Source organism: Adiantum capillus-veneris, chromosome 18, assembly GCF_014529385.1.
Source record: "Adiantum capillus-veneris isolate H3 chromosome 18, ASM1452938v2, whole genome shotgun sequence".
In the NCBI taxonomy this organism is placed as follows: Eukaryota; Viridiplantae; Streptophyta; class Polypodiopsida; order Polypodiales; family Pteridaceae; genus Adiantum; species Adiantum capillus-veneris.
Window position 1 is genome coordinate 135,092,539 of NC_140948.1, and position 27,511 is coordinate 135,120,049.

Genomic DNA, 27,511 nt, shown 5'->3' on the forward strand with positions numbered 1-27,511 from the left:
ACTTGATTATAAGATGCTCTTATTACAATGAGATGGTTTTAGTGCTCGAAAAAAAATGTAATCCCACATAGAATTGTTAAAACTTACCTCAAACTTTCAAACTTGAAGATGAGAAAGCCTCCAAAACTCCAAAAATTTTAGTGTAAAAACATTTCCAAGTTTTCAAAAACACGTTTACTGTGAGCACTAGATGCTTTTAGATTTCACTTCTAAGACTATGTTCACAGTGCGGTGGTGGAAGAAAAGCAAGGTTCTCTCACTTCCAGGCGAAAGACAAGTAGCTTCATCTCTTCCACCTCCCTAGTATTCACACAAGGCGGTAGCTGCACAAGTTCCCTTTGCTTGCATGGCAATGCACCATTGGTTGGAGGAAGTGCTCACGAGGGGGTCGGGTGGGGGTTCGAAAGAGGAACAAGGGAGGGTGGAAGAGAAAAAGGTTTTCTCTTCCTTGATGTGGCTGCCCTGTCATCACCTTCCGCCACCTTATGTGAACAAGACATGGAGAGAGAGAGAGCTTTTGATTGGCTCGCAGCTTTTGCTCATGACTTCCACCGCCTGATGTGAACCCAGCCTAAGGATTAGGACATGTAGAGAGTCACAATGCAGACATCCTAACATGGAGGAGATTTATTCATGGTATGGTTCTTAGGTTGTTTATCAATATTCAATATGGAAATGAAAACCCTGTATTGCGTCTCGGAGGGTCTGCGTATATTAGAAAGAAAAAGAATGAAAACCCCCAGGTGGTAAGCTTTAGGTTATGAGCTCGGAGGAGCAATGGTGAGCAAGGCGCTACCTCTGGACGACGAGGATTCAGATGGCGAGAAAGAAAAGAAAGTCCCCCGCTTGAACATTAATCAGGGATATGCGGACCGATTTGCCCATAACATGCGGCGCGAAGCTCTTCACCGGCTGCAAGAGTTGAAGAAGCGCGGTTTTGTGGATTCTTCTGATGATGATGAAGATGACGAGTCCTCTGATGATGGCTTCGTCCCCCCTGACACAGATGCTCGCATTTTCGAGACCCTTTCCAAAATCAAGCGCAAAGACCCTTCCATATACTCTGCAAACGCTATTTTTTTTTATGAAGATGAGGGGGAGGATACAAATGTGCCTGAGGATGCAGATAAGGTACGTCCCTCTCTTTCCTCGAATGGGTCGAAGCCCCATAAGCCTGTCTACCTCAAGGATGCGCTTGCCAAGCAGCTACTGGAAGATGGCTCTGATCTTGATGAAGATCGACTTAGGGGCAAGAAAAATCGAGTCGTTACATATGCTGATGAGCAGGAAGCATTGAAAAGTGAGTTTCTGAGCAGTGCCAAGCTTGATAATAATGATGATGAGGGGGATGCTTTTCTCAAGCTTCGTAAAAGGGAGCCACAGCAAGTCCCTGAAGGTGAGGCAGAGCTGGCTTCTTACGATAAGGATATTGCACAGAGGTTGGAGGAATACTTTGGAAAAGATGATAATTTGGATGAGAATGATAAATTTTTGAAAGAGTTTCTCTTGAAGAAAGGTTGGGTAGACGAAGATGAGGACAGGATTCCCTCATATGAAGAGGTAGTTGGTGAAGTGATTGAAGACAGGGAGGAGCTGGAAATCCAGGAGAGGTTTGAGGCAGAGTACAATTTTCGCTTTGAAGAGGGTGCGGGCTCACAGGTAATGGGTCACTCTCGGGTTGTCGAAGATTCTGTAAGAAGGAAAGATGATTCACGGAGGGAAAAGAGAGAAAAGAAGAAGGAGAGACTTTCAGAAGCTGCTTTTGAAAGGCGTGAAGAGCTAAAGCGGCTGAAGAATATAAAAAAGAAAGAGATTCTAGAGAGACTGAAGAAGATCCAAACAGTTGCGGGTGTGAAGGAGACTGATGAAATCTTTCTAGAAGAAGATGATCTTGAAGAAGAATTTGATCCAGAGGAATATGACAGGAAAATGAGGGAGGCATTTGGTGCTGAGTATTATGGGGCCAAGGATGTGGATGAGAAGTTTCAAGGGTATGATATGGATGATCTTAAGAAGCCCAATTTTGAGGAAGAGGATGAAATGCTTGGTCTACCGAAGGGTTGGGATGAGGAAGTAGATGCTGGTAATGCGACAGTGGGATTTACGGCAGCTCGCAAAAAAGTTAAGGAGCTCAAGTCAAATGATGAGGAGCATGATGATGAGATGGAAGAGTCCGAGGAAAATGCGGAAGTTGCTGATGGAGACGATGCAGATGTAGAAGATAATGATGAAGCTCTTCAGTCACGAGGCATGTCCAAGAGAAAGAAAAAGGCAAAAATCTCCTTACGGGAGAAACTCGCTTTTGACAAGCAATTAGAGGAATACTACAAACTAGACTATGAGGACATGATTGGAGACTTGCCAACTAGGTTCAAGTACCGCCAGATCAAGCCAAGTATGTATGGTCTGAGTGCAGCTGAGATTCTTGCAGCAGATGACAAAGACCTGAATCAATTCGTCTCGCTAAAGAAAATAGCTCCATATGTAACACAAGAGTGGAAGCCAAAGTGGCGCTTCCAGGTAAGCCAAAAGACAAGGAAAAAGAAGGCGTTGAAGCAGCACAAGTCTGCTCAAAAGGTCAGTGTGGATGGTAAGTCCAGTTCTAAAGCACAGCCAGAGGAGCTTGAACAAGGAGTTTCAGAAGCAGAGGGGTCTAAGCGCAAAAGGAAGAGGAGAAAGAAGGGTCTTTCTCTCTCTGAGTCCCGCCTCATTGCATATGGCAAGATTTCTCAGCCATCAAAAAAGCGAAAGCAGACTTGATTTTTGCTGTGAAATATCTTCTAATCCTGTACTGAGTTAGTGTTTGTTGCATTCGTGTCATACTGAGCATCAATGTTTTGAGTGGAAGTTTCTGTTTTATGATTAGACTTATTATAGTACAAGTTCCCCCCCCCCCCCCCCCCCCCCCCCCCGATTAAGTGAGGTGTGATGATTCTACGAGCAGGGATTGCTTCTTTTCTGGTGGGCGATGCCAAGCTTTTGCTGTTCTTGCACCTCTGTCGTCAGTAGTTGTGTTGCTTGTGGGTTTGAAAAGCAGACATCTTGAAAAGAGCTATTTCTAGATAGATTTATGTGGTTTGTCTGAGCTATTTTGCATAGAGCAAGAAGGGTATGAAACATTGAAGTCTGTACATGTTCATGTATTTTAGAAAGGGACACCAGTTGTCTTCTTTGTAATTTTGGACATTTATATGGTCCCGAAGCCTCAGCTTATTGACATGTGAACATTGATCTCTACTTCGAAACAAGAATGAATGTCCCTGCTATCATTAGCATTGACAGCAGCAACAAATTTTGATCATGGTGACATGAAAAGGTTGCTGTAATATCATTTATCTGTTTTGAGAGAATAGTTATTCTAGCAAGTGTTTGGTGGGTTTGTATCATTTTCTGGCTTGGAGCATTGACTAAATTCTCAAGGTCCTGAAGGGTTTTGAAGGTGGGCACGAGAGGAGTGTCTCAGGGCTCGGGAAACATTTTATGTGGACAGCAGCGTAGTTTCTACTTGGGTCAGTGCAGGTTTTTCTCTGCTGATTTTTAATTGTTGTATGATGTCAAACTTTTTTTTGGATGTTTGAATCTGGTGTCAAATAATGACTACTCTACACGCGCCTCCAGATGTCTCACTCTAGTCATGGTGGGCCCCTTGATAGAATTTTGCAAGGCAGTGCACTTTGCTGGTTGCTTTGTATAATTCTTCAATGTGAGTTGGGGATAATGAGGCTTGTGTGTGTGGGCTTTGAGAGAGAGAGAGAGAGAGAGAGAGCGGGGTGGGGAGGAAACGTGTACGGTCACCAATGGGAAGCTGCCACATAGATGCACCATGAGAGTGAAACAAACCAAATGCATTAAGGAGGTCCTCTACTGAATACAACGGGTAAGGAGCTATTTCCTCACTTCAATGGGACACCATAGGAATAAGAAACACCAGCTTTGTGGTCTTTGGATTGTATTGTTACTTTGTGGACTTCACAAATGCTTTTGATATGGTTCCCTGGGAGAATCTTTGGAGATGTGTGGAGGGATTCCAAGTGCCAAATGAATATATGTACGCAATTTCTTGGATTTATGAGGAGGTGATGAGCCGAATGCAGAAATGTTCACAAGTACATGGTACTTGAGTTCATACAACAAGAAGACGTTGAAGAGTTTATGATTGCGGAATGTGGTGATCATGATTTTGTTATATGTGGATGATGTAGTGCTTTTGGTCGTACTTTAGAAGATGCGTAAATGCTCATGATTGTCTTGGAAAACTTGTGCCCGTTGAGAATGGTTCAAAGACAAAGTTATGCTTCTGAATACTCTCAATGCCCTCCAAATATCATGGCATTTGTATGTCAGAACACCATACAAGGCTTCCCGATGGGTTTTAAAGAAAACCTATTCAATGTGAATTAGGGAGATGAATTAGGGAGAAAAAAAGTGATGGCGAGGAGCATGCCAGCAGTGAATAGAGCATAGGGTCTGTGGGGTTGATGACAAGCGGGGAAAGGTTCAGAAGAGCACGAGCATTAAGGGAAAGATTGTAAGCACCCATTCGGCACGATTCCAAACGGATTTGGTGCTGTTGGAGATGCCTTACTCATGCGACATCAATAACGCCGGCAGTTTTTTGAGGGGAATCCTTGCATGAATAAGGGGGGGGAAAACACTAACGTGGGGAGGGGGGTTATGGCATGAAGAAAACGGCAAGGTGAGGGGAGTGAACGTGGTAGAGAAGCTCTCTCTCCTTCCAATTGGAGCTAGAAGTGGGTATTGACATGCAAAGGGAAAAACGAGGCATGGCGCTCTCTCTCTCTCTCTCTCTCTCTCTCTCTCCACAAGCCGAGCTAGAAGGAAAGAATCAGAAGGAATGGAGCTCTCGAGAGCGGTGGACTTGCTAACTTATATTCGCTCCGGCTTTAACCATCGTCAATAATTGGAACTGCATGACACAAAGCGGGAATTAGGAGAACCTTTAAATAAGCTTTCAGAGGTGGACATAGCCGTGAAAATCAAGGGGAGCTTAGTTGAGATTCTGAGCCACGGAGTTCTTTATCAAAATCTAGGGGAATTATGAGCAAGAGAACCATATAGGGTGGAAATTGTGCCTGACAATTGCAGATTGCTTCCAACGATTGGGGATTTTTTATTAAAGAGGTGAGGTCGAGGTGCTTACCAAACGATGAAGTATGCGATCGAGTTGTAACAGGGTTATTGGATCATCAAATTGAAAGCATCTATTGTTTGTGGCATCATAATCTGTGTCGTCTGCTTAAATTCTACTGCTATTAGCTGTAAATTTTGTTCTAATCCTTAGTTAGCTCTCGCAATTAATCCCCAATCTTGTAACAGGGTTATTGGATTATTAATTCGAAAGCATCCGTTGTTTGCGGGCATCAAAATTTGTGTCGTTTGGTTAAATTCTAATGCTATTAGTCGTAAATTTTGTTCTAATCTTCAGTTAGCTCTCGCCATTAATCCCTAATCTTTAGTATATGCTCTTATCAACCCCAAACTCACCTCTAATTGCATTCATTTAACTTGGTTTGAGTCTACATTGACTATCCATCTACAATTAGAAGCTTGACGCTTTCTCGGTCGACCTTGGTGAACCGCGCTCTCCGACACTTTTTGGTGAACCCGGCGTGTATTTGATGGGGGTGGACTGAATCAGCCATGTCAGCGATAGGGTGTGACTTACACATGTGAAGATTTCTAGCGATATGAGAGCAAGAGGCTCACATACGTGCCCTATAAGCATATGTACTTTTTTTTGCGGGTGTTAGGTATGGATCTTCTGGTACATGAGTTAACATATCAAGCTACTCTCACCAAGGTCGAGTTTTTCCAAGCCCTAGGAAGTGCAAAAGCATCCACACAACCATAGAACTCAATACTTAGCTAGTATCTATTTTGAGAAAGTCATTTACCTCGTGCATACAACAAGGTTTTTGATATGCATTTGGTTAGACTTCCTATGTTCTTGTTGCTGTGTGTGTCATGCCAATGCATTTATACAATCTTACAGAAGTCTTTTAAGCTTGTGTAATTGTCTCTTATTTTGATATTGATACTATGTGATCACCACATGGTTTGAGAGGACTACTTTTTAACTCTCTCTTTGGTTGACAGATGAATGGATCCATTAAATTAATCTCTATTTCTTGAATCCAAGCAAATTCTCTTTTCTTGCACTCTTTCTTTGTAAAAACTTACTCGACTTTGTGTTCACTCGGAAGGTGTGATTCCTCCTGGCAAAGGGGATTCCACTTGAAGTGAGCTCCTTTCTTAAATAGAGCCCAAAGAGGCTGTGTGATCTGAGCAAGGTGGGAACAAACCTAAGGGAGAAAGTGGCCATCCTTAAAAAGCTTTGAAGGGTTTTGACTTTGGTGAGGAGGAGATTGCAATGAATTTGGTTGGGTCTACCTGTATCCCTTTGAATGAGATCACATATCCGTATCCCTTTGAATGAGATCACATATCCTAGAAATTTGAGCTTGGTCCCACCCCATTTACATTTGCAAAATTAAAATTAGAGATTACACTTCTGAACTCAATTGAAGACCTCTTGAAGTACCACTAGATGCTTGGATTAGGTTTTAGTGTGGACTAGAATGTCGTCCGACAATAACCTTTTGTTGTATCAGGTCATGAAATCTAGAATTAGATGTCCTCTGAAATGTGCTTCAAAAATCCAACAAATCAAAAGTCATTTGAGTGAATTGGTACAGGTCCTTAGGAGTACAAAAGGCTTATCTTATTGGCATCTCTAGGATTGAGAAGAATTTGCCAATAGCCAGATGCAAGATCCAAAGATGTGAAGTAGCATGATTGGCCTAATTGATCCAAGAGGTCATCTAGTCGTGGAAGTAGATAGTCTTCATGTTGGGTTACCTTGTTGAGAGACCTAAAATCAATACAGAAGTAGTGTGAACCATCATCTTTTTTAACGACATGAGGCTCGGATGCCCAATTGCTATGTGATGGAATAATCACACCTTGTTGAAGCATATCATCTACGGCTTGATTGATGTGCTCCATTTCAGCTGGGGATCTTCTTGGCATAGGGGTCTTGATAGGAAATGCATTGCCTGTGAAAATAGAATGAGTGACAAGGAGATTTATTGTGATTGATATGAAACAGGGTAGGAAAACTATGCAAGAGGTTTTAAAAGTCTTTTGTGCATTGAATAGTATCTAACACTGTGTGTTGGACTTGAACAAAGTTGGGTCCTTTGTGAGAGGAAATAAAAGGTGTGGGTTAAGTGTGGGGAAAACTGAGTGTTCGAGATTAAAAATTTAGATGTTCTCAGTGTCATGTCGCTCCACTTCCAGGATGGGAAATAGGAATGAAAGATGCAGATTGAATCTGGTTGAATTAAGCAATGAACATGGCACAGTAACTGGCTAATGTAACTGTGTTTTTGGTGTTGTAAGTGGAGATTCTCAAATTTTTCAAAATGGGAGTTTATGGGCCAAGAACATAGTACTCAAAATGATCTACAAGCCTCTCTTTGCGGCTCACTGATTGAAATCCGGATGGAGAAATTATGGGCAATTTGAGGGGCTAGATCTGCTATCTTTAGACCGAACTTGAGATATGTGCTCGAGTGAGCTGCTTCAACTTCATAGGGTTCTGATGTCGGGGGATAAATGTGTGAATGGTGAGTCGGGAAGGCACCGGGCCCCTGGCTGTGAGAGGTGTGGGGAAAAGAGATGCAGCAGGCACAATTAACAAGACATTGCTCAAAACAAACGGTACTCTTAATTCCAGTTAAGCCACAGTAGTCATCATTAATCACTCACTAATGGAGGCTTAATGCCCCTTACAAGATAAAACCTGGCTTAGTCCAGGTGCTAACAAGAAACTATCAATCACCTGCTTTGTATCGCCTTCTGATTCTTCCCAGTAAGGCTCAGGAACTTCCGTCTGCCAATGCCCGTCTGATTTGGCTTAAGGTTTATGGATTAAATCTCTGATTTGAATGGGTTTAACGTGATCCGCCTTAAGTTTGGTTTGGTTCGAATGGCTAATCAAGGCTTAATGATATCCAGAGCTTATGGCCTAGAGATCTTAAGATTATCCGGTTAAGGTTTTGATGGCTCATGATAGAGATATTAGGATTATGATGGCTTGTGCCTTGAGGTTCGAGAAGCTTGGCTTAGAGAGCTTGAGAAACTTTGATTAGAGAGCTTAAACTCGAGAGCTTTAGATCAGGATGGCTTCAATTGCTTAAGCTTCCGATTAAAGAGCTTAGCCTTGAGAGCTTTAGATTAGGATTACTTAAAGGGATTAGAGAGGTTTAGCATCGAGCTTATGATATGAGGAAGATTAGCATCGGCTTGAAGGTATGAGGAGGATTAGCCTCGGCTTGAAGGTATGAGGAGCAGATTAGGAATAATGGGCTCACCTTTGCTTCCGAGTTCAAGAGCTTTGGAAGAACGAGTTCGAGAGCTTTGGTAGCACGATTTCGAGAACTTTGGTAGCACAATGGCTAATGAGCTCCAGAGGCCTTGGCTTAGAGAGCCTTCCTTCCGAGAGAGATAGATAGCTTACGAGATTAAGAGCTTGGCTAACCTTTGCTTCTGAGAGTTCGAGAGCTTTTTCCCTCTTCGCTTAAGCAGAGAGAGCCCATGAGCCTTGGCTTCCTCTTCCGATAGAGTATTCATGGCAAGAGAAGATGATGCCCGAGTCCCAAGAGCCGTTCCTTTTTTATAGATGCATGAGAAAAAAAACCTTATTTTTGGCCATCCCATTAGCGAATATCGCTAATGGGAAGGGCCTCCTAATGACGTGGCAGCCAGGTGGATGACCAGCACGAAATACAGCCCCTCTGGTGCCGAAACTTTGCGCCATGGCAAGCTGATCCATTTACGTTTCTGGCGCGTCGCCGTCGGAGCACCGGAGTGCGCTGTGCGACTCCATCTTCGTCTTCATGCGCCGCTTCCTCTGTGTTACGCCATGGGTTTTTCCCTTTTTTGCTTTACATTAGGTTTTTTAAAAAACCCTCCTTCATTGACTTCATGGGCGGCCATTGAGAAGGCCTTTGGGCCGCCGGCCTTTGTAAAGGGCATCACATTTGGCATACAAATGGCCCATGCAAAGCTTCGGGTTCATGTCCGATACACATGTCGGCCAAGGCTTTGCCAGGCTTCTTCATTGGCGGCCATAATCATCGTAAGGGAATCACATTTGGCATACATATCGGCAAAGGCATTGTCAAGCACAACATTTCTTCCCCGGCCAAAGCTTCCTTCATTGGCGGCATTCAGACACACTTTCCGGCCATGAGGTGTTGTATACATTCGGCCAAGGCAATGCCAAGCATGATAACATTATTGATAATTTTTAGTTCTCGCATTATTTATGTACACATACCGACCAAGGCATCGCCTACAATTATTGCATTCCAAAAGACGACATTCCAGACACGAAGCTCTGCAAAATTTACGGCACCATATTTGGCATACATAGCTAGCAAAGCACTGCCAAACACGGCATTATCTTCTTGAACTTCGATGCCCGTATCAAAATTCCGAATGTGATACTCAAACCAATTACTGCTCCATGCATTCCAAAATCCCAGCTGCAGCCCGTTGGCCGAGCGGACCGGATTGGTACGGAATTGGCCCTCGGTGAATATTTACCGGCCAATATCTTGGTAACCGGAACTCTGATCACTGATCTGAAAAGACCGATGGGCTCCACAAAGTGAGTACTTCAGCTCGACGCATTCATTTCATTTTTGCCCCCTCAGCTGCAGTTGCCCAATCCGGTACAGATCTGCTACTGACTCAACTTAAAACTGTCATAACTTCTTACCCGTAGCTCCGATTGACGAGCCGTAAAGACAGGCATGTAGAGCTTTTTGAGTACTTCAGCTTGGATTAATAAACCCCCAGCAATGACCACTTCAATAATACTCACTGTTTAGCATTACCAAGACATCTTCTGACCCTTAGAGCCGCATCTGGCACACTTTGAGCTTAAAAATCCGGCTTGTTAGCAAGCCCTTATAATTGTCGATTAATCCTGTAAGCTTCAAATAAACCAGATTGGCTTTCCTTTGCTCATTTTCTTGTCATGGAGCGGAGCGGCACGACATTCACCCCCTCTGAACCTGCACAGCCTCCAGTCTGTGCCAACCGGTCTTCGAGCTGCATCTTCTACAGATACCTTAAGCTACTTGTCAACAAGCTCACGTAGTTGATAAAGCTATGTAAAACAAAAATAAGGTGTAAATCATAACATCAATAGTCTAGCTGAATTATCTGGTAGCTGTCCCATCACAACCCTTGAACCGTAGTGGTCGTATCTCCAAGCTTGCAATTAAAAAATCTGTTCAGTGAACCCGCCAAACTCAAGTGCTCCAGTTACTTATGCACATGGCTTGACCATCAGCTCTCTTTAAGGAACCCTGTCAAGCTCAAGTATGCCTTACTCTGTCTGCACACGGAATGGTCGTCAAGTCCTTTACTTCAAGTTCTGGTAGCAAAACCATCTCAAAAGATGTGAAGACACTATAACAATTGTCCAAGATGTCAACTGGAAGCTAGCCATGTAAGCTTATTGATCATATAATCGAAAACACATCTGTCTTAACATACATCCAAAAATAAATCTACTGCCAAGTAACCTGCTAGAGGAAAATAAATGAAATCCTTGAATCTGCAAGTCGCTCTTCAATAGCTCCTAGGATCAAATGGAATAATAAGAATTTGCCCCAATAGTGGAGCAGCATAATATCCACATAAGCACACACATTATGAATCAAATAACTTGAAGCACTTCTGCTCCAAATATGCTATGCCAGGATCTAGCAGAAAGAAGCCACCATGTAGACCCAAAAATACCCATCCATAGTGAACCTGCTTTTGAAGATCTTTCGAATCACCTGGGTCAAATACCATTAAAATCACATAGCATTGATGGCCTCCACAATATACTAGAGCTTCACCTGAAGCATAGTGCAATAGCCACATCTCATAAACTTTTGGTAACTTAAGGTCGTTACCAGCAAGAATCAAAGAATTCTGACTCCCTTTAACTGGTAGCCAGGAAATCATTGACATAAGAATTAGGAATAATATCCAAATCCAGCCACATTTGGCACATTCCCGAAAGAAATGAAAAATCCTGAGCACTTTATGCATTATCAGTGATGATTTAGCATCATCACCCCCTCTAGCTTCATAGCCATTACGAAAAATCTAAGGACTTTCTGGACTTGTATCATCAGAGAGATTTTTACCTGGCTCTTGAGGTTGATAATGATAATAGCTTTGTCCTGAAAATCTTCATCCATAACATCCTTGGTGTTGGGGTATAGGCGTCTGTGCCTTGCCCGGCCGCCCAGAGTCTGGGCGCCCACTGACTTGTATACCTTATACATAGCATAAGTGTATAGGGGGCTGCTCACTCTTGGAGTCTCCCCACCCACATCGTGTCTGTCTCCTTCTCTCTCTCTCTCACTCTCCGTCTGTGGTGCTCCCCGATCCCCTTCAATTGGTATCAGAGCTATGGTGACCGCGGAGAGCACGACGGCTTTGAGAGCTTCGAGGCGATAGCTCGCTTGCTCTCGACGGTGGAGTTCGATCGCGGAGTTTCATGGAGAGCGATTTTAGCTTGAGGAGCATTGTCTTTGGAGCTTAAGAGCTTGGTGTGGTCAAGCTTGGTCGAGGAGGCGGTTGCGGCTTCCTTGGTGAGAGGAGCTTTTGAGCTCAGTGGAGCTCGTTAGAGAAGTGCTCGACGGAGGAGAGCTTGACATTCGAGTGCTTGGATGCTGTTGTGGCAGAGCTCTTGTGTTGGAGCTTGCATTGAGAGGACATTGCATCACGCAGAGTGGAGCAGAGCAGGTTCAAGACTGTGTGCAGCTCGTTTTTGCCATTTTCAGGCTCTAAAATGCAGTTTTTTTCGTAGCTCCGTCATACAGAGCCAGATCTACATGATCCAGGAGTCTAGGTCAGGGTTTTGGCACGCTCCGAACGCGATGGTGATGTCTATTTGCTGAAATTATGCTTTGAATTACAACAGGTACAGCAACAAGTTTATTTGTGCACTTTCGGGTCCCAAAAACACTGTTTTTGGCATAGCTTTCACACCCGGACTCGGATACATATGATCCAGGAGTCTACCTTGGGGTTTTGGCATGCTCCGGACGCGCTCGTCATATCAGAATTTTAAAATTCTGAACGCTGAATTTTCTGCAGCAGCAGCAGTTGTTTATTATGTGTCGAGGATTCCACACATGGTTTGCTCTCAGATGTGAGAGTGATATTTGCTGCAAGTTTCCTCACAGGTGGGAGGATACGATGTATGCCTTATGTGGTTTGATGCTCAGGGAGACTAATGTGATTGCATTTTGAGCTCGGCAATGTATGCCTCGAGCATGTTTTTTGGCAGTCACAGGTAGAGCAGATATTTGTGTACTAGATTTGCAGGTGTTTGCAATGATGTATGCAAAGTGTGGAGATTGGTGCATGCATTTGGAGTACGGTTTGATGCGCTTTGGTTGCTCATGGTTTTGAGCGTGCAGTCAGTTTGGTTACTGGTTTTGTGGCCGTTTTACTGACGAAACTCTGGCGAAATTTTCCCATGAGTTTTATGCGCATCATTTATGCGATCTAGGTAGAGATTGCGGGTTGCACTCAACATTTGCGTGCGGTGTTCTCTGCAGGTGGGAGATTGGTGCGTGTGTATGCATCGATACCGCACAGTGTGGGCTTGGTGATTAGCTCACGGGTTTGACAGGCGTACAATTATCTTGGCACACTCACAGGAGTGAGTATTGTGATGTATGCTTGTGTGGCTACGAGCTAGGTAGCCGGATTCAAGCACTAATGGCTTGAGGTTTTTCAGCAGGTTTCAGCTACAGGTTTACAAGTTTACAGGCAGGTTTGAGGGCTTATTTGGGCGCTGAATTTTCAGCCATTGTTTCCTCTTTGCAGGTGTCCATGTATGACTCAGTTGTAGGCTGATCTGGGACACGTTTGTGACTTGTTTATGCAGTTGTTTAAGAGCTGAATTTTGGGGCTGTTTTGGGGCTGATTTGTAGCCATATCTTACAGCCATATTTGCAGACTTTTGTTGATGCGATTCGAGCCAGTTTAGGGCTGATTTGGTTGACATTTGCTACTCATTGTTGGTTGCTCTTTTGCGAGCATTATGGCTGATTTTTCATTTGACTTCCAGCGTTATGGTCTGACACAGTTTGATGGTGTAGATTTTGTTGCTTGGAAGGAACATATGCTTGTTGCATTGGCGGATTTGGGGCAGGATAAACCCTTGCATGGTTTATCGGCAAAGCCCAAGTCTATGCGTGATGATGATTGGCAGGATCTTGATGAGTTAGCAATGTCTACGATTTGTTTGCATCTGGTTGAGTCTGTTTACTAGCAGGTCTCGAGGGAGACTACAACTCATGCTTTATGGCAGAGTTTACATGCTATGTACGCGACATCCATGTCTACAGGGGAGTCTAGTCCCACTTCTATGTCCATGGGAGAGATTGGTCCCACACGCAAGTCTCGACGGCATAGAGACTTGACATGTTGGCATTGTGGACATAGAGGGCACATTAGGTGTCGATGTTTCAGGCGTTTGAGACAACGGAGGCGACAGATGCGTGATGCAGATTTGGGCATGACAGATGCTAGTGAGATCAGTACGGTGGTTACTGAGTATGCTTGTGATGGCGATGTCACATTTACATCTAGCTTGTCTTCAGACGATCTTATGTCTACGGATTGCATATCGGATTGCACATTGTCTTCACATTGGTTACTAGATTCAGATGCTACTTTCCATGTCACGTCGCATCGTGAGTGGTTTAGCACATTTTCTAGTGGGAGACTTGGTTGTGTGCACATGGCTGATGGTGCTATGTATGACATTGAGGGTACAGGAGACGTATGTTTGTCCTTGCCCAGTGGTATGAGATTTACCCTGCGTCATGTGCGTTATGTGCCAGATCTGAGACGAGATTTGATCTCAGTCAGACAGTTACGGGATAGTGGATGTCGGGTATCGCTGCTTGAGCGATCTTTTGCGTTGCATTTGGGTTCGCTAGTGATTGCGAGAGGTGCCAGGAGTGGTACAGGTTACCCATTGCATGTGGATCACGAGAGAGACGGTGTTGTCTCTGTGATCATGCAGCCAGGTAGAGAGCGAGAGAGCAGGCGAGTCTCTTTTGCTCATGGGTTGCAGGGTACTTTGCATGGAGTGCAGAGTAGTGAGCTCGTTGTGCACACAGTTGGGGCACGACTTGAGCAGTCACACAGAGAGGTGACAGAGTCAGACATGCATACTTTGCTAGTGACTGAGCAAAGCAGAGACTCAGTTGTGCTAGATACTTCTATGCAGGATAGACAGGTAGAGCGGTCTTGCTCTAGTGAGTCACGACAGGAGGACGTTGTGCAAGAGTCTATGCATACGGAGTTAGAGCATGAGAGCTCTAGTGAGTCACAACAGATTGAGTGTTCATGTTTGCAGTGGATGATTGCAGAGGAGGCTGAGATGTCAGCGATTATGCAGTCATTCCTTTCTATGCTCGACAGTGAGCATGGGGATATAGTTGTGCAGGATATGTCTTCCAGCAGACACCTAGAGCAGCTGGTTTGCTCTGAGGTTGCACGACAGGTTGATGCGTCTTTTGCGGACAGTCAGGAGATGCATGTGGCTGACACGCCTTGTCAGTCAGAGATGCCTATTGCCAGGGACATATATGTTGATGCATGCTCCGTAGAGCTAGCAGGGCCCGCTAGCATTGCATCGGCATTCGGTGGTCTCATGTATGAGATGCTGATCTTGAGACCGGATATCGCAGCTGCAGTGGGAGCATTTGCAGTTGGGGTTGTCAGTCGTTTGTTGACTGATGATGGCATAGTGCACGAGGGAGATATGCAGGTATTGCGTACATACTTGCAGTACGTGTGCGGTACGTCTGGTGGTGTATGGACTTACACGGGAGCAGGACAGCCGGATGCACACGATCACAGCCAGCCAGTGGGCATCGGTTGAGAGCGGTTTTCTCTCGGCTTTTGTAGTCTTTAGACTAGGTTCTCTTGCTTAAAGGCACAGTCGCCTTTAAGTGGGAGGTTGTTGGGGTATAGGCGTCTGTGCCTTGTCCGGCCGCCCAGAGTCTGGGCGCCCACTGACTTGTATACCTTATACATAGCATAAGTGTATAGGGGGCTGCTCACTCTTGGAGTCTCCCCACCCACATCGTGTCTGTCTCCTTCTCTCTCTCTCTCACTCTCCGTCTGTGGTGCTCCCCGATCCCCTTCACTTGGGAATATCATCCTTGGAAGTCTCTACATTCTTAAAAGCTATAGGAGTTAGCTCCTCGTGCAGCCCGTAAATAGGCATAGATGTACAATCCATGTCAATATCCTGCTCACAATCAACATGATGTAGGCAATCTTCAATATCGCCCTCTGCTTCCTCATCTGCATCCATGCTATTTAACAAGCCATTATAACTTGGAAAAGATTCATCAAGCACCCCCTCTGAAGGGGTACATGCATCACAAAGCTGAGCTATACCGCTATAACCTTCTCCTTCAGATTGGGTCAAAAAATCTTCAATTATAGAATCTGCTTTCGTGATAATATATTCAACAAACATATTACCAGAAATAACCATAAGCTCACTGGCATTATTAGGTACATCCTGTGTTAGGTTCTCAGTCTCGCCCACTTCATTAGCTATTGCATGTATAATAGATTTGTTTATACAATCATCTACAATAAATCTACTACCCTGCTCAGCTATAGTGCTGATAGAACCATTAGAAGCATGTAGTGGCTCATCTTCTTGATAAACTTGTTGAGAGCATCCCATGTCAGGGTCAGTAGCTTGAAAAAAATTTGATGTACAGTCTAGCTCTTCACTAGAATCATTATTCGAAGTAACTTCCATGCGAGAAATCTTCGGAAAAAATTCATACATTTGTGTTTCAGCAGAAAAATCATCATGTACCTTTGCTTGGTTGCTTAAAATATGGTCCTTTGAAGTTGAATCTGCTTCTTCCAAAGCTGTATTTGCCTTGGCTTGACTTCTTGCAGAAATATGGTCCCAAAATTGATCATAATTAAGGAACTGCATATGATCCCCTTCTTCTTTATAGAAAATAATCTGGCCTCGATCATTAATCTCCTTCATCGTTAACTCGATAATTCTGAGCTTTCATGAATTAACCCTTCTGCAAAATAATTCCAGTGTGTGGGGTATGTCTCTGCCAGTTCTTGGACCGTATCTTTAAACTCGGAGGTTACAACTTCTTCAAAGGTCGAAATCATCCGCTCTTCTGGAATTCCTCGGCTCCTCATCTTCGCTTTATAACATGCAACGAGTCCATCTGGATCATGACCTTGAAAAATTCCATACTGCTCATGCACAGCATCAAGTGCCATCTCCACTGCATCATCAAGCTGCTTTTTCACCTTCATAGCTTTTACTTCTTGTAAACACCTCTGAACTAAGCCCAACATTTTGGGCAGATCTACTGTTGCTAGATTTTTATCAAATATATTCAGGTTGTAATCTTCAATAAACTGCTTCAATTCTGTTGGAATCTCCATCCTGACCTCCCACCCCGGCTCGTTTCGCGTCGGGTTCACCAAGAATGTCGGGGGATAAATGTGCGAATGGAGAGCCGGGAAGGCACTGAGCCCCTGGCTGTGAGAGGTGTGGGGAAAGGAGATGCAGCAGGCACAATTAACAAGACAGTGCTCAAAACAAACGGTACTCTTAAATCCAGTTAAGCCATAGTAGTCATCATTAATCAATCACTAATGGAGGCTTAATGCCCCTTACAAGATAAAACCTGGCTTAGTCCAGGTGCTAACAAGAAACTATCAATCACCTGCTTTGTATCGCCTTCTGATTCTTCCCAGTAAGGCTCAGGGACTTCCGTCTGCCAATGCCCGTCTAATTTGGCTTAAGGTTTATGGCTTAAATCTCTGATTTGAATGGGTTTATCGTGATCCGCCTTAAGTTTGGTTTGGTTCGAATGGCTAATCAAGGCTTAATGATATCCAGAGCTTATGGCCTAGAGATCTTAAGATTATCCGGTTAAGGTTTTGATGGCTCATGATAGCGATATTAGGATTATGATGGCTTGTGGCTTGAGGTTCGAGAAGCTTGGCTTAGAGAGCTTGAGAAACTTTGGTTAGAGAGCTTAAACTCGAGAGCTTTAGATCAGGATGGCTTCAATTGCTTAAGCTTCCGATTAAAGAGCTTAGCCTTGAGAGCTTTAGATTAGGATTACTTAAAGGGATTAGAGAGGTTTATCATCGAGCTTATGATATGAGGAAGATTAGCATCGGCTTGAAGGTATGAGAAGGATTAGCCTCGGCTTGAAGGTATGAGGAGCAGATTAGGAATAATGGGCTCACCTTTGCTTCCGAGTTCAAGAGCTTTGGAAGAACGAGTTCGAGAGCTTTGGTAGCACGATTTCGAGAACTTTGGTAGCACAATGGCTAATGAGCTCCAGAGGCCTTGGCTTAGAGAGCCTTCCTTCCGAGAGAGATAGATAGCTTAAGAGATTAAGAGCTTGGCTAACCTTTGCTTCCGAGAGTTCGAGAGCTTTTTCCCTCTTCGCTTAAAGAGAGAGAGCCCATGAGCCTTGGCTTCCTCTTCCGATAGAGTATTCATGGCAAGAGAAGATGATGCCCGAGTCCCAAGAGCCATTCCTTTTTTATAGATGCATGAGAAAAAAAACCCTATTTTTGGCCATCCCATTAGCGATATCGCTAATGGGAAGGGCCTCCTAATGACGTGGTAGCCTGGCGGATGACCAACATGAAATCCAGCCCCGCTGGTGCCGGAATTTTGCGCCATGGCAAGCTGATCCATTTACGTTTCTGGCGCGTCGTCGTCGGAGCACCGGAGTGCGCTGCGCGACTCCATCTTCGTCTTCATGCGTCGCTTCCTCTGTGTTACGCCATGAGTTTTTCCCTTTTTTGCTTTACATTAGGTTTTTTAAAAACCCTCCTTCATTGACTTCATGGGCGACCATTGAGAAGGCCTTTGGGCGGCCGGCCTTTGTAAAGGGCATCACATTTGGCATACAAATGGCCCATGCAAAGCTTCGGGTTCATGTCCGATACACATGTCGACCAAGGCTTTGCCATGCTTCTTCATTGGCGGCCATAATCATCGTAAGGGAATCACATTTGGCATACATATCGGCAAAGGCATTGTCAAGCACAACATTTCTTCCCTGGCCAAAGCTTCCTTCATTGGCGGCATTCAGACACACTTTCCGGCCATGAGGTGTTGTATACATTCGGCCAAGGCAATGCCAAGCATGATAACATTATTGATAATTTTTAGTTCCCGCATTATTTTTGTACACATACCGACCAAGGCATCGCCTACAATTATTGCATTCCAAAAGACGACATTCCAGACACGAAGCTCTGCAAAATTTACGGCACCATATTTGGCATACATAGCTAGCAAAGCACTGCCAAACACGGCATTATCTTCTTGAACTTCGATGCCCGTATCAACATTCCGAATGTGATACTCAAACCAATTACTGCTCCATGCATTCCAAAATCCCAGCTGCAGCTCGTTGGCCGAGCGGACCGGATTGGTACGGAATTGGCCCTCGGTGAATATTTACCGGCCAATATCTTGGTAACCGGAACTCCGATCACTGATCTCAAAAGACCGATGCGCTCCACAAAGTGAGTACTTCAGCTCGATGCATTCATTTCATTTTTGCCCCCTCAGCTGCAGTTGCCCAATCCGGTACAGATCTGCTACTGACTCAACTTAAAACTGTCATAACTTCTTACCCGTAGCTCCGATTGACGAGCATGTAGAGCTTTTTGAGTACTTCAACTTGGATTAATAAAACCCCAGCTATGACCATTTCAATAATACTCACTGTTTAGCATTACCAAGACATCTTCTGACCCTTAGAGCCGCATCTGGCACACTTTCAGCTTAAAAAACTGGCTTGTTAGCAAGCCCTTATAACTGCCGTATAATCCTCTAAGCTTCAAATAAACCTGATTGGCTTTCCTTTGCTCATTTTCTTGTCATGGGAGCGGAGCGGCACGACACCGAGTCATAGAATCGGGTAGGGGCTTAAGCATGTGCTTTACAGTGCTCAAATTGAGCATTCAATGCACAACTTATGGCCGGATAAGTTTTCTTTGCAGTCTCGGATACCCGTGTAGGGAACATTGATGGGGGTGCAACTACATTTTTGCTCGGCGACGCTAGTTTGGTTGATAATTGGGCGCCTAGAAATGCTTTGGACAAATTTGTATTCCAAAAGCTGTCGTGCATGGAAATACCTTAGTGGATTTGTATGCCAAATGCAATGCAGTTGTTGGTAAAGCAAGGTTGTGCTTGATAATGCTTCAGTTGATAAGCATGCCAAATATGATGGCCTTCAAAATATTTCGGTTGAGATGTATGCCAAATCTTGTGCTCGATACTAATGTGGTAGAGATATATTCCTAATGTGGTAATTTGGCAATGCTTTGATTGATATGTAAGCTCAATGCTATACTTGGCAATGTTTTGGTCGGTATGTATGTCAAATGTGGTGCCCTTACACAAGCACATAGAGCTATTGATGAGCTTTTTGTTCGGACTGCGGTCTTCTTCAAGACCTTTGCATGGATAAGTGGACTCATAATGAGATTAAGGGCTACTGGAGAAACATGTTGTGGTTGGCAATTCTTGGTCAACATATAACCAAAAGGGGGCAAGGCCGCCCAAAAGCCCAAGGGGTGGCTACCCATTTGAAAAATAAGGCACAATGTAGATGAGAAGGGGTTAACGAGTGTAAGAAAGGGGAGAATTAAAAAAATGGAGGCATGCAGCAACAAGCAGGGAAGCGTCAGGGACGAAGAAGCTCATGGCGACCTGGGAGTAGATCGGATGAGCTCGCATGAGAAGCAAAAGTTGACCAGTAGAACAGTGTGCCCCATTCGGCACCGGTCTTGGACAATTTGACGGAATGGTTGCCCTAAGGGTTCCCTAAGGCCACCCTAGGGGCCTTTCCCACAGTGGGGTAAGCCAAGAAGGTCATGAAGGAGGCACGCTAGTGAGGTTGAGGCAATGCATGCAACGACATGGAGGGAGTGCAAGGCATGCAAAGGCAAGGTGTCAAAAGACGAGGACAAAGTGTCCCCATATAAGTATGAAGATAAAGCCCTCAGCAGTACAGATATTGACATTTAAAGTGCTGATCATCAGGATTCAAGAGCTGAGGCTTGTCAATTGAAGTCACGGATGTCTAAGACCTCAATGATTGAAAGCAATCGTTGAAAAGAGAAGCTCCAAATCAGCTTTTGCTAAAGCGTTTGGGATTGTGTGGATCACAAACACAAGGATCGACAACTCACCACAGATGAAGGGCATGCTAGGCCTATGAAAGGCATGTCGGGTGCTTTTCATCAAGGATCCCGGTATAGCATGCACGACATGTGACAAGCTATTGTAAATTTATTATGTAGAGCCATGCAAGGCATGGAAGGTGTTGTCGAGAACCATCGACATGCAAAAGGCTGTCGATCTATTGGCTTCAATGTCTTTTATTCATTTAAATTTTGTAAAATTTTATCATTAGTAAAAGCAAGCTTCAACACCATGAGGGATATTTGTTAAGGAAAAATATCACGGTGTTCAGGCAAGGCCTATGGCATGCCGGTACAAACAATGCCCGGAATGTAAGTCGAAGGTGTTCGGCAAGGCCAACCATTCATTACAATTTCACGAAACTATAAAACAAGTTTGCTAGGGCATGGCTCCTAGGCAAGTTGTTTGTCATTGATGTAATCACGCAACGAGAGGATCCACCCATTTTTGGCAAGCATGATTTTGACAAGTTTTCTAAGACATCACGAGAGCAAGGCTCTGTCTACAAATCCTCAAGATAACACTAATCAAACCACTCATGTACGAGGTACATACTTTGCAAGAATTTTTTTTCTTTTCAATACGTTGGTGCATCCAAAGTTGGTCCATGCTGGGAAGTGAGAAATGCCAGGTTAAGGGTGCTAGCAGGTGTAGGACAAGGTGCTAAAGCAAGTATGAAGGCCCTAGGCAGGCAAGTGGCAGTGGAGATGTATGTGTGATGCGATTTTTTAGGCCAAGAAGGCCCTAGAGAGTGCCACTCATGATGGCAAGTGAAAGTGTGTTAAGTGAATGGACAATGCTTGGGAATGTAGTGCTCGAGATGCTCTAGAAACTCATACAGATGGCTAGTCAAACGGAGCCCCTGTGTGAAAGATATGGTGGTATAAAGATGGAGGGTTTTGTAGATCTACGATAGATACGGCAGGTAAGAACATGTGTTCAGAGTTAGTGCGTGTGGATAGGTTTAAAGAGCTCAAATTATGGGGCGTGCCCGTCTTTTTGGATCTTCAATCGGAGCTCCAGAGGGAAAGTTATTGCCAGTGGAAGATTTGTCGAGATCGAGTGTGTGCCCACTTGACATCATCAAAAGATGTGCGATCTGATGGTTCTTGAGCTTGACTAGGTTTCAAAGGGTGGCCCATGTTACGTGGAGTTGATAAGAATTAATGGCTTGACAATCGGAGTTGCGATGCTCCAGTTGTGCTAGGTGGGAGTTTGATAACAGTTGTCGGCAGGGCAGCACCAGGTAATTTTCTTGGCTTTTGCAGCCCCGGTTTGCGGCCTCGACAAAGTTCAAGTGCGACGTGGGTTGGCAAGTTCGGACTCTGGGTCAGCAACCTTGAGTAGCTTTTTGCAGCTCGAGAATTAGTGCACAGAGTATCGACAACGTGGGGAACGAGGGTTTAAAAACCCCTTGGTTATTATTTGTAAAGGCAAAAGAAAGGTTTGCTGGACTTGGGGAAAAAGAGGGATGAGCTTCAAAGCTAAACGGGAAGTAAAAGAAAGTATGTCGCCCCAATCTTTTTTTGATTTCTTTTCGTAAGAATCTTAAGAGATGCTCTTATAGGTTTGAGCCTCTTTGAGGGAGAAGGTGGCACGTGGAGGGGCAGAGAGAGAAAAAGATAGCTTACATGTGTTATCATGAAGAATTTTGTATTTTTGGAAAAATGATTTTTGCGGGCGCTGATAGTGGAAATGCTTGACAGGTCCCACGAGCCTGCAATCGATGAATAAGCAAATTGGAGGCGACGCATTGAGTGCAAGAAATGTTGAGCATATGCATCGGCTATGGGGAGAGGCAGGTGCATAGATGGAAGTCTCTCTCTCTCTCTCTCTCTCTCTCTCTCTCTCTTTGTGGCACGTGCTTTTGGAGGAGTTGCAGAGTAGGGCTCCATTCTCTCAAGAGGGTCTTGGAACCAAAGGTTCTGCATGCGATGTTCACAGGTGCACAAACTTCTCTGTGCTGCACTGAAGCGAGGGAAGCGAGATGCAGCTGAACAGCTTAAATGCGATGGAATAGGCTGCGTAGAAATTCATCACAGCGGGTGGGCATCAGCAGGTCGGCATGGAGAGCATGCGGTCAGCTCAATTCGATTTGCCTGCACAGGAGGTCTTTGTTGTCTGGTCTGTGCAGACATGGCGATTGCGCATGGCAGGGGAAGGAGGTCCGTTGCTGCGATGACCACCAAGAACAGGGCGCAAATAGAATGCGGCATGGGAACCACCGAGCGTAAATCTTTTCTTTTGGTGGAGAGCAGCAAGAAGGAATCTTCTCCCTTAATTAATTAATTGAATAGCAAAAGAGCCAAATAGTATATGCCAAAGCTCAAAGAAGCACAAGCGACATTGACTATATTTAGAAAGTTGAAAAAAAAGGGAAAGTTTGAAAAAGGTGGAGGGTTTATAAAAATCGCATTTTTTACTCTTTTTTTTGGGATCAAAAGAGAGTTTTTTTTCTTTGGGGAGAAGGTTTTTCGGCAGATGGGTGTGCCCACAAGGTCGGAAGTGTGAGGAAGCCTATGGTGCAGCGGAGAACTAGGGTTCGCTTGTTGTATTTTTTGTGAAGCAAAGTTTTGAATGGTGTGTTGTTCATCGAGCCGACCATATCCTGGCGCTCGTGTCCATGTAAAGGCCTTTTTTGATAGAATAGAGTCCACTTATCCCGTTTTGTTGTCATTTCCCCTGTCCCCCTTCTCTTTCTTCTGCTCTTGTATTTCCCCGCGGTGCCGGCAGTGTGGATGTGTATGCCCCTCCGGACCGGCGGTGTTTTGTGCGAGAGAGTGAGATTGAGCGGCTATGTGTGTGTGTGTGTGTGTGTGTGTGTGTGAGGGTAGAGACAGACTGTGGCAGTAGGTGTGCTTTGTGTGGTGGTTTTGTATATTGAGTACGGAGCCTGATTTACCCTTTGTAATTTTTTGCATTAAAAACGCACATTTGTAAGGCCCCCGTTATGAGTAGAAGCCACGTGTGTGAAGAAAAATCACTCACCGGAAACCATCACCGGAATATTCCTTTTCACCGAAATATTATGGTCGGACGGTGCCCGAAAAGTGGTCCGAAAACAATCGGTCGCTTGGCCGGTAGCCGGTAGTCAATGGCCGATGGCCGATGGCCGGAAGTCAATGGCTGGTGGCCGGTGGCCAAATTCAATGTCCGGTGGCTGATTTCAAAGGAGGACTTGTCTTCTCAAGGGCGGCCACACATGGGCGGATTGGAGGGTCCGATTTGGACTTGTCTACACAAGGGCGGCTACACATGGCTGCCTCTTATGAGAGAGGGCAGCCCTTTTGGCCTATAAAAGAAGGCCTCTTCTACACACAAAAATGGATTGTGAAGCATTGTGGTGCATTGTGAAATTGATGTGAGGTGGTGAGAGTGAAGCAAGGCGGGAGCTCCAAAAGGGTTTAATCCCTTTGTAATCTACTTCTTGTTTTGAAGTACTAAAGCCATTGAGTGGCTGCTTTCTCGTGGACGTAGCCCACATTGGGTGAACCATGTATATCATTTGTACTCTTTCTCTCTCTCTACTATATAATCTCTTGTGTATGAAAATTATCTCTCTCCATTAAGTAATCTACTCAATTATCTACTTAGCTACGTCATATTTCCTAACAACTGGTATCAGAGCAAGGTTTGCTCGTAGCTAAGGTATCTCAAGGAAAGGATTCCTTGAATTGATTGGGAGTAATGGCGGAGGAAGGGAAGCTCAAGATCGAGAAGTTCAACGGCAAGAACTACCAACATTGGAAGATGCAGATTGGAGACTATCTCTACCAGAAGGACCTTTATTTGTCACTAGGAGGTCTTGCAAAGAAGCCCGCAACAATGACAGATGAAGCATGGATCGTCCTTGATCGGAAGGCATTAGGAACAATTCGGCTAAGCTTGGCATCCACGGTGGCCTTCAACGTTTTGGAGATGAAGACCGCAGAGGACTTGATGAAGTCACTTGACGACTTCTACGAGAAACCATCGGCATCTAATAAGGTGTTTCTCATGAAGTGTGTGGTCAATCTAAAGATGGAAAAGAATGGTTCAGTTGCAGAACACCTCAATGACTTTAACACCAATATACGTCAACTTTGATCAGTGAAAATCAATTTTGATGACGAAGTGCGAGCTCTACTTATACTATCATCTCTATCGGATAGTTGGGACAGCCTTGTGATGGCTGTAAGTAATTCTATTTATGGCACAAATACTCTTAAGTTTGATGTTGTGGGTGTTCTCCTAAGCAAAGAAATGCAAAGGAGAAGCATAGGAGAATCATCAAGTGTTGCACTATCAGTGGAAACAAGAGGAAGGCCTAAGGAGAGATTCAAAAACCAAAAGGGTCGTGATCGCTCAAGACGGAGCAACAAGTTTAGGCTTGTGGTAAAAAGGTTTTCTCAAAAGAAAAGTATTGACTTCAATAAAATATTTTCTCCTGTTGTAAAAATGAACTCAATTAGGCTTGTCTTAAGCCTTATGTTTGCTCATTATCTAAATCTTGAGCAAATGGATGTAAATACGGCATTCCCTCACGGTGACTTAGAGAAGGATATTAACATGCTTCAACCAAAGGGGTATGAAGTAAAAGGTAATGAAAAAATGATTTGTAGATTAAAGAAGAGCTTGTATGGTTTAAAGCAAGCATCAAGACAATGGTACTTGAAGTTCAATCGATGTATGATTGATCATGGATTCAGAAGGTGCAACTCAGATCATTGTGTCTACACGAAGAATTTGGGAGATGGAAAGTTCATCATCCTAATGTTGTATGTTGATGACGTGATGATTGCAAGTGCTAACATGCAGGACATCAAAGACCTAAAAAAAGAGTTGTCTAAATCTTTTTCAATGAAATATTTAGGTGCTACATAGAGGATACTTGGTATGAAGATATCAAGGGAAAGGACGAAGAAGACAATAAGGCTATCTCAAGAGGATTACATCAAGAAGGTACTAGAAAGGTTTGCAATGCAAAATGCAAAAACGATTTCTACACCTTTGGCTAGTCACTTGAAACTCACCAAGGATATGTGTCCAAAGACACAAGAGGAGATAGCCTATATGTATATAGTTCATATGCTGCAGTGGTAGGTTCTCTTATGTATGCAATGGTCTAGACAATGCCAGACATTGCACATGTAGTGGGAGTTGTAAGTAAGTTCATGGACAAACAAGGTAAAGAGCACCAGCAAGCTGTGAAGTGTATCCTTAGGTATCTGAAAGGGACAACAACAAATGCTTTGTATTTTGAAGGAACTAATATTTTTCTTTAAGGGTATGCTGATGCAGATATGGTAGGTGACAAAGATACTTGAAGGAGCACTACTGGCTATGTATTCACGATTGGAGGCACAACAGTAAGCTGGGCTTTAAAGCTGTAGAAAATGGTCTCACTTTCTACCACGGAAGCAGAGTATGTAGCAATGACGGAGGCAAGCAAAGAAATTATGTGGATTCACAGATTCTTAGAAGAGCTTGGATTCAAACAAGACATTTGTGTCTTGTACAGTAATAGCCAAAGCTCTATCCACCTTACAAATAACTCAGCCTTTCATTCAAGGACAAAGAATATTGAGGTGAGATATCACTTCATACGTTTGGAAGAAGGACAACTAAAGCTAGAAAAGATACATACAAGTGAAAATTCTGTAGACATGTTTACAAAGGTGGTCAACAAGAACAAGTTGAGCTTTTGCTCATCTTCAATCAACATTCAAGAATAAGAAGGCAGGATGGAAATCAATCACAGGTTTGGTGTGGAGATCAGTCTTCGAGTGGAAGATTGTTAAGTATGGAGCCTGATTTACCCCTTGTAATTTTTTGCATTAAAAACGCACATTTGTAAGGCCCCCATTATGAGGAGAAGCCATCGTGCGTGAAGAAAAATCACTCGTCAGAAACGAAAATTTTCACGACCAATTTTGAGCAAATATTATTCCTTTTTGCTGGAATATTATGGTCCGACGGCGGCCGAAAAGTAGTCAGAAAGTGACCGGTCGGTTGGCCGGTGGCTAGTGGTCAAAAGTCAATGGCCGGTGGCTGGTGGCCAATTTCAAAGGAGGACTTGTCTTCTCAAGGGTAGCCACACATGGGTGGATTGGAGGGTCCAATTTGGACTTATCTACACAAGGGCGGCTACACATGGCTGCCTCCCATGAGAGAGGCCAACCATTTTGGCCTATAAAAGGAGGCCCCTTCTACACACAAAAATAGATTGTGAAGCATTGTGGTGCATTGTGAAGTTGATGTGAGGTGGTGAGAGTGAAGCAAGGCGTGAGCTCCAAAAGGGTATAATCCCTTTGTAATCTACTTCTTGTTTTGAAGTACTAAAGCCATTGAGTGGCTGCTTTCCCGTGGACGTAGCCCACATTGGGTGAACCACGTATATTGTCTGTACTCTCTCTCTCTCTCTCTCTCTCTCTACTCTATAATCTCTTGTGTAAAAATTATCTCTATCCATTAAGTAATCTACTCAATTATCTACTTAGTTATGTCATATTTCCTAACATTGTGGAGTGTGTAAGCATTGGAAAATGAGCAGGCAGAGGTCTGCTAGCGTAAAGTGTGTTTTTGAAGGTGTTTTTTGAGAGGATAGGGGTGTTGTGGATACCTTGATCGGCCTCTGTTGTTGTGCCGGGTGTGTTCCCCCATTCCCCCCCTCCATCTTCTGGTGGCCCCACTGAGGAGTGTGCTAGTGCTCCTAGTTAAAGTGGAAGTGGTGATTTTGATGATGCCAAAGGTGTGGCCTTTGAAGAGAAGGTGCTGCTAGAGAAGATGTGGTCTGGTTTTCCCATTTTCACTGGGGTTGAAGATGCGAAAAACTTGGCTTCAAGATTATGGATTGTTTGTGCTGAAGAGCGGTTTATTGAGAGAAGAAGGCACGGCATAGATGTTCCCGCTCTTGGTTCGTGGTAAAGCGAAGCTATGATTTGATGGCCTGTGTGGTGAAGAAAAGAACGATTGTGAAGCCCTAGAAGCGGCTTTTCAAAGCAATATGTCGAGGATGCGCAACTCAATGAAGAAAAGAAAAAGCTGGACAGGCTGAAGCAGTGCTTGGAGGGTGATTTTCAAGCGTTCAAGTGGGAGAGAAGCACGAAGCTAGACAGGGTTTACCAGGCGCTGTGGTGCCAAAGCGAGTTGATGTGGTGG

General features: G+C 44.2%; 2 protein-coding genes across 2 annotated transcripts; both read left to right on the forward strand.

The window, feature by feature from the left end:
• The first annotated feature begins 672 nt into the window (after positions 1-672).
• LOC147436471 (KRR1 family protein) lies at positions 673-2,857 on the forward strand. Its single transcript, XM_086489348.1, has one exon. It carries the CDS (start codon positions 778-780, stop codon positions 2,758-2,760), a length of 1,983 nt encoding a protein of 660 aa, XP_086345474.1. The 5' UTR covers positions 673-777; the 3' UTR covers positions 2,761-2,857.
• Positions 2,858-22,137: 19,280 nt separating this feature from the next.
• LOC147436472 (uncharacterized) lies at positions 22,138-22,660 on the forward strand. Its single transcript, XM_086488225.1, has 2 exons — positions 22,138-22,173; positions 22,316-22,660. The coding sequence occupies exons 1-2, from the start codon at positions 22,138-22,140 to the stop codon at positions 22,658-22,660; spliced, it is 381 nt and encodes a 126-aa protein (XP_086344351.1).
• Positions 22,661-27,511: the final 4,851 nt, after the last annotated feature.